Source organism: Cariama cristata, unplaced genomic scaffold, assembly GCF_000690535.1.
Source record: "Cariama cristata isolate BGI_N322 unplaced genomic scaffold, ASM69053v1 scaffold30319, whole genome shotgun sequence".
In the NCBI taxonomy this organism is placed as follows: Eukaryota; Metazoa; Chordata; class Aves; order Cariamiformes; family Cariamidae; genus Cariama; species Cariama cristata.
In genome coordinates, this window is record NW_009634571.1 from 1,729 (window position 1) to 13,047 (window position 11,319).

General features: G+C 43.2%; 1 protein-coding gene across 1 annotated transcript; it reads right to left on the reverse strand.

Annotated features, from left to right (window-relative positions):
- Nucleotides 1–384: 384 nt before the first annotated feature.
- Nucleotides 385–11,042, reverse strand: PLEKHG1 (pleckstrin homology domain containing, family G (with RhoGef domain) member 1). Its single transcript, XM_009707207.1, has 9 exons — nucleotides 10,920–11,042; nucleotides 10,557–10,590; nucleotides 9,457–9,552; nucleotides 8,178–8,216; nucleotides 7,681–7,703; nucleotides 6,598–6,816; nucleotides 4,955–5,071; nucleotides 2,453–4,127; nucleotides 385–1,487 (listed from the first exon to the last, which is right to left on the reverse strand). The coding sequence occupies exons 1-9, from the start codon at nucleotides 11,040–11,042 to the stop codon at nucleotides 385–387; spliced, it is 3,429 nt and encodes a 1,142-aa protein (XP_009705509.1).
- Between the last annotated feature and the right edge of the window lie 277 nt (nucleotides 11,043–11,319).

Genomic DNA, 11,319 nt, shown 5'->3' on the forward strand with positions numbered 1-11,319 from the left:
TGGTCACCAACTCGAAAGTCCAAATACTAAGGTTTCCACGAAATAAAATGGTTTAAGAATCAAGTGGCATCATACCTGGTTCGATGGCAGGAATCACAGGGTATCACATCTGACAGGGGAAGAGATGCAAAGGTTAAACAGGAGATGAGAAGTCCACCTGCACTACGGAGCGAGACACCAGACAGCGCGCACGCAGCCTTTTTCGCTTCCAGGATTCAAAACCATTTTAAAAAAGATACATTTCACATTTATTTACAGTATTACTGTGTTAGAATGCCTGATGGTGTATTATCACAGAAATACATGATGCCAGTGATATATACTGATTGTCCTACTGTATACTATGTCATGATGAGGCAGTACAGCGAGAAATTACCGAAAGCATCAAGCAAAGCTACTTGAACTGAGACACTGAAACTTCTCCCTTAAAGACTGGACAATATTCTGCTGATTAGGAGACGGTACTCTCCACAGGTAGTCGTTCAGTTTGTCCGAATCACTGTACGCAGTCAGGTACGGGGTAAGGGAGTGTTTGCTGCTGGCAGACTTTGCAGGAGTACAAGAGACGGTTTTGCCGCAGAGCGTTTCAGAAGGAGCAGTGTCTGAGCTACGCAGTTTAGGATCCAATTTCCTTGTTTGGTTCTGAGGAGTCTCCAGGTCAGATCCCTCATCTTCAGACTTTATTTCAACGTAGTCATCATCATCCCCTTCTCCTTCTTCAGTATCTTTGAAATTCAAAAAATAGTTCTGAGTGGCCATCTGTGCCGTCAGAGGGGAGGCCCTGTTCACTCTCAGGACCTTTTGAGAATCCTGCAGAATCATATCCGAACAGTTTTCAGGGATCTGCTTTCTCGTATCAGGGCCCATACACCCCGAAGCAACACCTGGCGTCTGATGGCTGTTGAATCGGAAGTTCCTATTCGAATGGAGCCTTTTCCTGTCCGTTTCATTAGGATACACGATCGATTCTCCAGACCTGTTGACCACAATTGAGGAAGACGACTGCGACCTGCTGTATGCCTGTGGTTTTACATTGCTTACTCTTCTCCCAAGGGAGTTATAGATGTGATCTTGATTTAAATTTTCTTTGTTCGGTTGGCTTATGATGGCACTCCACCTCTGTGCCGGGACATGCAAACGGTTAGAAATCTGAAGGGAAGGCACCGAGCCAGCTGACGGCAACAGCCTTGAATTGCTTTTTGTACCAGCTTCTGTATACGAGCTCTTGGACTTTGGGTCTTGGGATTCAGGCCACGGAGAGAAGTCGGCCAGCTCACCGTTACTGTACGTAGAATGCAAAAGCCAATCTTCTGCTCTCGAGCATTCGCCGGCAGCCTGGGAACGGGGAGGAGACGCAGCCACGGGTGTGGAAAACCTCGCAGCTGACAGCTCCTGAGGAGCGGCCCAGGCTTCCTTTTGGACCTTAGGTGAACTTTCTCTAAAGACGATTTGGTCATAAAGCTGAGAATATTCAGCTATTCTGGCACCTAGAAAGGAGAGAGAATTAACTTAGCAGAGGCATGCAATCCATTCGAATGAGTTGTGTGAAGATTTAAAAATCCCCCAATGCTTTGTTACTGGTCAAGAGAAAAGTTTACAGCTGTGTCAGTATCTTCAGCCTCAACAAAGCAACATGAACAACAGAGGCTGGAAGAGCCGTGTGCTGCACTGCATTCCACTACATTGTATTGAGAAAAAGCAGCATAAAATATCTTGCGACAGTGGACGGTCACGGAGGATGCAATGCAGCACACCGTTCCAACAATACACTGCTGCTTTCATGTTAAAATAGAAAAGAACATTCTGAAAACGGCCTGGTAAACAAGATATTTAGGGACTTTTATAAATACCATAAGAAGGCAAGAATGACACTCTAGTTCGTGGAGTCCGCTGGCTCCATGTCTCCCATTTGTTTCAATCAACATGGACAAAAACAGTTCCAAAACTGTTGCACATCCACAACATTGCACTTTCGTTAGAGCACGACCACCAGCTCTTTCTTATCTGACCCCATTCCTTATGCTTATAAGCACAATGTGGACGGTACCTGTACAAACGTACATGACTTGTTAGGGGGTGAACCTACCTGAAAATACACCTTCTTAGTCAAATTCTAAAGATCACGCTGTTAAAGGAAATAACTGCTTGTCTGTAAAGAGGCCAATAGTGCTTCAGGCATGATTTCTATTTCCAGGCTCAGCTGAATTGATCCTTCCTGACACTACCCCGCTATTTCTTCCCAATTTTATCAAGTAACAACAAGAATTGAGATATAAAGGACTATTCATGTTAGAAGCAGTCACAGAAAACTCATTGCAGTGGCAACACAGAAAATGCAATACTGATACTCAACTAACAAGTAGGGGAAAATTAATCATCTTCCAGTTCAGTACATAAACATCACTGAAAGTTGCTAAAGAAATACATCCGTACAGAAATATTTTTAACATACCAATAGCAGGACCCCCTTGTTTCTTCTCCTCCAGAATAGCCGCAAGATCTTTGTGTTTCAGTTTCTGTTGTCTGCCAGCTGGCTGCTCCTGCTCTGGGCTTTTAACTTTCAAAAGCTGGTTAGCCTTCTTAATTTTTTGACTGTACTGCCTTGCCATCATAAAAACTCTGTTCTTTGTTTTATCCATGACAGCCAGGTCATTTTCCACGCCCTCTGCATGTGTGTTGGACAGAACGCTATTGGCAGATTCATATGGGCTATCTACAAAAGGCATCTCACTGGAGAAGGAAGATCTGTTCAGACTCATGAAAGCGTTCTCCTTGCACAGTGTAGCATCCTCAAGCCTGAGATTAGCCTCACTTACAGTGGCAGCCCTGGGCTTCACAGTTTTAGGGAAAACAGGAGTTTCTGGCAGAGAGAGAGTAGACAGCGAGTACTCTACATCTTTACTCAGTTCAGGTGTACTACCAGCATGCAGCCTTTCCTGCATATCATCTTTACAAACAGGAAAGGCTGCAAGGAGACGGTCTCTTGTCTTTTCCTCATTCTTCTTGATGTAGTTCTCCAGGTCATTCCAAATCTCGTCCACCTCCTCCGAGAGTTTATCTGCTGCAGACTTATGGGACAGCGAATCCGAGTTCGAGGAGCTATCTACTAAGCTCAAATAGTCATTGTCGATGGGAACACGATGGTAAGGACTTTCGTCTTCACTGAACTGGAGACTCTCCTCAGAAACAAACTGCCGTAGGTTGTCACAACATGAAAAGTCTTTCTCCAAGCCCAGAAAACTCCTCCTCTTAGAGCACTTTAAGGGGTCACATTTAAAATTCAATAGTGGTGTTTCTGGAAGCACTACGGTGTCATAGACGTTGTCTTCAACGATCCTGAGCTCATCCAAACTTGAAGTAGGTGCTTCTCTACTGAGTAGTACTTCATCCCTACTGGCACAAATGGAGGCCCTGTTTTGATTTGCTGTCCTCTTTCTGGAGGGTGAATCTAAGCTGCTTTTGTTTTCGGCCTCGTAGAGAGAGTCTCTAGCAGATCTCCGGGGACCACGGTCTGTCTCCTCCCTTCTTGTCAGACCCATCAGCTTTAAGTCTTCGTAGCTTATATTATCATAAACATGTTCAATATCATCGACGGTCAGCTCCTCTGAAGATTCAGGATATGCATTCATAGCGCTCACCTCTGCTCTTTTCGCCTCCCTTCGAGAACCGCGCTCCCCTATTTTGTACTTTGCGCTGGCTAGACACGTGTTACTTTCTCCAGCACTACTGGCCCGCCTAACAATTTTGTGACGAGTGGGGCTGGAAGTCTCATTTTGATGCCCTACCCCCAAGTGCCAGCTGCATGGACGCCCAGAAGAACCCCTCCTTTCTCCACCCACAGCTGAACTGGTGTTGGATGTAGACGCTGATGGTACAAACATCTGGTAATCGTCTTCGTCATCTTCATTCTCATAAGGCGGGCGCCGGCTGGGAAACAACGCCTGCCTGATCTGATGGTCAGTCCAGATGTTTCTGACAGAGGTACTTCCCCCCAGGATATTCATGATTAGCGTGTTGCTCTGGGGCGTGCTGAATTGTCTGGGCAACTGTGGCTGTCTAGCTGCACAGGGAAACGGAAGATCGGTGTTCAACTGGGTTGACTCTTCATCTGAAGGGTCCTTGGAGCTCTGTGGAGATTTGAAATACACAGGTAACATTAGCCTATCCCCTGCAATAACACAGCGATTCCCTCCACTCACAGAACTGCCGTGGCACCAGTGTGTCCCGTGGCACCGGGGCAGGTGGAGATGGGCAGTGAGCAGGCTCCTCGCCAGGGAGCCAACGCCAGACTGCTTTGCCTCCTAATCCTTACCTTAGCTCAGAGCTCACTCTCGGCATTTAATAACATCTTACTTCAAATACAAGACACTGGCTTACGTTAATGCATGAGTAATTAAAGGCAAATTTGTTTGGCAGGAGTTAGATTAAACCTTTTATGCTAACTCTGCAGTTTCACAGTTGGATTAAGCTAATCTGACTCTGGGCTTGTGCCAAAAGTTTTGTTCTCCTCCCTTTCCCCTCGCCTATAACCTTAGCAAAAAGGGTAGGTTATGCTCTCTAGCGCATGCCACTGAAAATTTAATTTTCTTTTTGGAGTAAGTTTTCATCCAGCTCAGCTAGCAGATCTAACTTACAGCAAGGCCACATGCCCGCTAACACTAACACGAAGGATGCTGCAGATGTTCCTGGCCAGAGGCTGGGAAAGGGAGGGAAAGATAATTCCTTTTGGCTTAAGTTAATGCTGATTGGTTTGGTTAGCTGTTTTGGGTTTGTTTTTTTTTTTTTTCCCCTGCCCCAAAAAGAATAGTCTTTCACCATACAGATGAATATTTCAATGATATGAATATTAATACACGACATAAACAGAAGACAACTTATCCGTCTACCTAAGAAAAACAGATTTGACATATCTATGATGCATAGCAAAACAGCAGTTAAAAAAAAAGTTATCTACCTGCATTTCACACTTGTTGAGATTAACACTTCTCCGTTTCTCAACATTTTCAGCAGCTTGACTATTAAGTCTTTTTCTTCCCCCTTTCGATTTCTGCAGTGAGTTTTGCTGCACTCCCTGTGATTTAAAAGAAAATGGCAAGAGAGGGGTAATACAATCTACAGTTCTTTGTACAGTCCTGTTCAGAAGAATCAGTAGCAGCTAGAGCAGGCCAGGTATCCACACTGGGAGGACAAAATGCTCCTGAGTAGTCAGAGCACTGCCACAAGAATGATTCAGAGCCTAACAAACTTTCCTTACAACAACCAATTAAATCATATCAATCCACACAGCTTGTCAAAAGAGGCTGAAGGAAGAATCTGTGTATAAAAATATAGATGTAAAAGAATACATAGAAACTGGACAAGGGAAAGGGCTTAATCTTGCAGCCAAAGTTATAACAGAAGGCGGCGGTCACACAAAAATTCAATTTCCAAAGGTTTATTTGGTTTTAAAAAGGGGAGGAGATAGCCTCACTGTCACTTGCAGTCTTGAGAACCAGAAAGAGGTCGAAACTAAAAAATATGCTCTCATCCAACTTTCCAGAAAGAAAAAACACAACAAAGAGAAGGCCAGAATGTTACGTGTTGGGTCGTGTCCAAACTAATTCAGAGCGAAGGGCACGCATGGTGGGAACAGGGGGAAGGTATTGTTGCCACACCTAGGATTAAACACTAAGCTACTATTATACATTTTTATAGCGGTACCCTTTGTCACTTACTCATTCTTTTGTACTTACTCTTGTCAGGAAGGGAGAGAATTACAAGACACTGCACTACACTGATATGAGATACTATTTTATCAAAGATTTACAATGCAAATAGTGTAATTTCAAAGAGGAAATGTGCAGTAAGCTTCAAAAAGAATTTCAATAATGGGTTTTGGATAATTCATAAAATAAATGGACCACACAAGGTTATGACCTCAGCATCAACTAAACCAAACAAACTGAAAATCTAGATTCGTTAACACAGCCACATTTCAAAGCTGGGGTTTTAGACTTTCAGCAGTACTACATATGTGTGGAAACATGCAGAGTGGGGAAAACTACCACCTGCACAGCAGTAACAGGTAAAGATTCTCATTTTCAGAAATCCTGCTCACAGCTTCTCATATTAAAGTTCACATGTTCCCAGCTACTGCCAGCAGCTCACAGGTCAAGAAACATCACATCACATGTGGCAGTGCCTGAGTCTTAATATTCAAGTCCTTGCTTTGGAGACCTGAAGGCACTGTCTCTGCATGTGGCCTGAAAAGCTTTCTTTCATGGCATCAGCTGGAGAAGCAAGGAAAAGTCCATTGTGCACAACAGGCAAAAGCAATAGCTTTCTGTCAGAACTTGGCTTGAGGACTGCAAAGGACGAAGTAAAATCTTGTTCAAGCAGTGGGGATTGCTTCCTCTGTATAGGGGCTAATATTTACATCTTCTCTGTTAAAATGCAAGACAGTGTTGTGCGAGGTCTAAATAAAAATATTTCTAAGGAGAGAAAGTTGCAAACACTTGTAACACATTCCTGCCTCCTTGCTGTTTTACAGACAATTTTAATCCCTCTTCCTTCCTCCCCAGGAAAAAAGGATTTTGTTTTCTCCCCTCTTTTTCCTACCTGTTCAGACTCTTCTTCATCATCAGCATCAATCTGTTCCGTAGCAGAAGTCTGAAGATTTTCATCCTGATCGCTGCTGTAGGCTGGCTCAACGGACTCTTGAAATTGGCTCTCCAGCCCACTGGCTTCCAATGGAACCTTCTTCCTAGAATTTAGCAGGGCTTCATTCGATCCTAGTTTGGTGGCTTGAGATAACAGGGCTCCTTCAATACTGATCCGCTTAAAAAAAACCACCACAAAATCTTGATTAGAAGTTTATGTATTTCAGTAAGACACTCTTTTACATCTAACTTATAAGCAACGTTTAAGCTACGTTCAGTTAGCTGCACTGAAATGAGATTTATAAAGAAATAAGTAAAACAATCAATATTTTCCCATTGAGTATGTAGGACTGAAAAAAAAAAAAATATACAAAACCCCACACCCTAATCATGGGCTTCAGTGTTATGGCATCCCAGTGAAGTCATATCTAATGGTCCCCGTTTGTAAACCTTCCACACACCTCCACTTTAAATTCCATCCCAAATAAAACCCTAGGACCTGAAATTCAACATGAGACTTCCAAACTGCACTGGAACTTCATTACAAATTCTTATAGAAAATGTAAAAATTAGAAATGCTCATTTCCATCTGCTTAAGCTGTATCTGCTCTGTTTGGTCACATATCACGATTTTTCTTATATCTATCTATCTATCTATACATATCTCAGAATAAGCTGAAACTTTCCAGTCTTATTTAATAAATGCAAAGACAGTTTGTTCTGAAGAATAAACACTATCTTTATACACAGCACTTCCATGATTACAGTGATATTTTTAAGTACCTATAGCATTAGTAATTGATTCTACTGTATTATAAAGTACAACAATATATGGATCAGTCATTTTTTCTTTATTAGAAATTCCTGAAATAGCTTTATTTCTATTTCTTTCATTCCAGTAATCTTATTGGAGACACTAAATAACATTTAGGGGTTTGTTTCCATTCTTAAAATCTACACAACCAAGAAGATACAGATTCTACAGTACAGTCCTCTAAGTCATTTGAATGTGCTAAACGAAGAAATAAAAGAACTGGCTTACCTTCTGCGTATCTGGACTTATATCTGCAAACAGAAATATATACTTCATCGTAAGTGAACAACCAAAACGGCATCAGTCTATGCCTGTTTTAACGCTACACTAATATCCCAATTATGAATTCCCAAAGGGGGGTTAAATGCAGCAGCACTTGAGCAAGCAGACTATAGGGTCTCTGAGAAAACAGACACAGCGTGAGCTTTACCACAGGTCCACCTGAGGCCCTGAGTTTGCAACACTGATACGGTATGAGCAACTACTCACAGTGGCCGAGACTCTGTGTGTTCAGTTGCCAGTTGCTAGGATGTTTACAGGACCAGAACCCAAGCATGGAAAAGCAGACATTAGATTTAAACACTAACGTTTTGGTTTCTTTGCACATATTCTCCTCCTCCCCCCACCATGTATTTAGGGAAAGTTATAGGAGAAGAGGTCCATTTTTACTTGTTCTACAAAGTGCAGAAGCACTGGGTCAATAAACAGTAGACAAAGTAGCTTACCGTTTGACTTCAAAACTTTATGGACTCTAGATGAGGGTTCTGAAAAAGACAACAACATGTTTAAGCATTCCAGCATCCCAAAGAAAGTTAGGGGCATCTTGGCCAATTTTTTATAACGCAGATATCAAAATTTAAGCTTCTGAGCCCATGCAAGGAAGCCAGTTTTTCATTTCTTCATCACCCAATTTCCTGACAAAAAAGGATTTGTTGAAGCGTCAAACCTACAGCTGTTACCAAAGAACACACCTTTTTCTTAATGCAATAGCAGCTGCCCTCCATACAACAAGGCACATGTACATTTTTATCTCATATTAAGAGTCCTGCTTTCAAAAGACTTGGTCACCTCTGTTATTGCTCTAAGCCGCTGGAAGTTTCCTATTAGAAATATGTATGAGGTACCAACAGCTTAGCAGGGCTTTAAAAGTGTAAGTAGCCGAACGTTACATAGGAGGCCATTTGATCAGTATTTTCATTATTCCTTTTACAGGTAAAGCAGCACCAATGCAATCCTTCTCCTCAGAAACAAAGGAAGATGCCTGAAAAGTAATTAAAATTTGGTTGTTTTTCAGACACAAATGCTGCTGTATGATAAATCACTACACCACTACTCTCATGAACCTTGTTTAAGTCATTTCCAATTGACAAAGTTCCACACTCCAAACTGGAAAGGTCTTTAAGTAGCTGGAGAGGGGAACACAGTGACAGCAATACAAAGTCACCCAACTACGCAGACATTGGTAGTGGCTTCAAGAGGAAATGAACAGTAACTGTGGATGTATGTTTGAGCTAGGAGAAAAAAAAAACACCCTGAAGTGAGCATAACCACCTCTCAAATCTCTGTTATCCATCAGGCAGACACCACACCAGGTAAAGATAGTAATCATGTTTAGAAGTAACAATCCTATCATCATCAGGATGGAATCACTTCTGAACCAGTAGTTATTTGGGGGGAGGGGGAGGAGGAATGTCAGATTTAAATAACGTGACTGGCCTTCCTGCGTATGCATTCTTTTATCCATTAGAAAGTACCAACTGTTCTTTACGCATCCACCATTAGGAACGTATATTCATAAAATTAAACAGTGGATAAAAAAAACAAATAATCACACAAACAGCAAATGGTCAATAAGATGCTCCATCCATATCCAAAAGATTCAGTGCCACATTAAACCTGCGTGGTGTGCAGGTTAAAGACCAATTCCACGTGCCCAGCCTCACCCAACCCTAAACAATCCTGCTTTTTCGTTCTGTCATCTTGGTGGTAAAGGAGTTTATTCACCTGATTTCCTTCTCATTCTGTGAGGAGCAGTGCCTTCTTTAGGCTGGTACGATGATTTTGTCTCTCCCTCGGGGCTATAGTGGAAGCCCGGGTGATCTGTGGAACAAGCAGAGGCACCAGGATAAGAGGGTGGCAAGGGGGCCACTTCGCACCCCTCGCAGCTCTCTTTGGAGGCAGAGCCATCCTCCCTTTATGACTGATGGAGTGGCACGTCATCAGCGCCTGAAGCAAGACAAGCAAGACACGCAGCTGGAGGGTAGCTGTTAACCACCCCGCCACGGAAACGCTCTGCCCATTTAGCTGTGCCTTGCTCCAGACGGCTAACCTAGCAACATTTACCCACCGTCACCACATTTGTTTGCCAGTTTCTCAGTCAGAGCCTTCCTGACCGATTTTCTACAACTGTGTAGATAAATACCAAGCCTGCTTTACTCCAAGACTTCCTCAGCATTTACATCGTAGGACTATTGTTCTCTTTTCAAAAGCACCGTGAAGAGCCAACGCCGCTTGTGCCTGCAAAGGCAGCAAGCAGAAGATGCCACAGCAGGGACGGTGCAGACGGGACCGCGCTCAGAGCGCAGACAGCAGCATCACGTGGGCTTCCTGATGCTGGCTCCTGGGACACACACAGGTAAACTCCTGAGACATAAGCACCAGCCTCGCTATCCTCCAGCTGCAGGTTGGCCAGCACGAAGAAGTCATAACACTGCTATGTGCTTCTTCAAGCTGCGTTTGCTTATTGCTAGCCCTTCAGTGGGTGCTTAGCCAGAAGGGGTTTATGCTACAACACAGGAAAGAGCATACATTTAGTCAGCGTGGAGTAGGCAAAAAAGAGCGGCCAGTGTTTACAGAGGGTCTTATCTGCCTCTTCCTTGCTCATCATGAGACATAACTTGCTGGCCGCAGATCAGTCAGCCCAATGCCTACAGAGGTCCACAGGATCTGCACCCAATTTTGGGTTTTCCAGCAAGGTCGTAATTCAAGGAACATAAGCACCTTGGGCTTCTTGCGTCTCAGGTGAAACCAACAGTTATAGGCAAACTTCTGAAAATGGTTTCATTCATTTTTTTTAAAACAAAAGTGAAAAAGAACCAACTTACGTATGGCATCCATTTCTAGAATTGCCTGCTTGGCCTGAAAGAGAAAAAGCCACAAATGAAAGAGTTAAGCTGTAAGCAGAAGGACAAATTACACTGTATAATACAGATAGTAGTGAGTTTGTGTGTAAGCAGCAGCAAGTTTAACTTCTGAACTAATAAATACGGTTAGCAGCGTTATTTTCTGTCTGTATTGGACATGTTACATATGTGAAGAAGAATTTTGCGGGCAGGAGCTTACCAGTGCTTATCCTCAGGGCTTCACACAAAAATCTCCTGTTCACTGCACCCGGCTGCTCTGCCTTGGTGCCCACCTCCCTCTGGAGCTCATCCCTATGGCACCCGCCGGCACAAGGAACTTCTGACCTCAAAAACTACTTCGGCTTCAACGACAGGGCTGCACACGCTGGGTCTGCCCCATGGAGACTCAAACCCCCCGAGATCTCTCTGCCAGTCCCAGAATTTAGAGCCGCCAATACTCATCTCCATGTTCTGCTGGGACTGGCACAAAACCGGCCCTGGTATCTGGGAACCACACTGGGGTTTTGTGGTTCACGGAATATTTCCTCCCTAAAAATCAAATAGTCGAACTCCTTTATTATTTTTCAACTCTGAAGTTGTTGGCGCAGAAAATGCCATCAACCTTGCTTCCTTTAAGAGTTTCCTTGAGGAACAGCTATTAAAAAAAAAAAATCATCATTTGGTTTAAGTAAGATTGAACCAGGGTAAAAAGCGTCTCATGATTGCTTAAAATGTGTCACTTCTC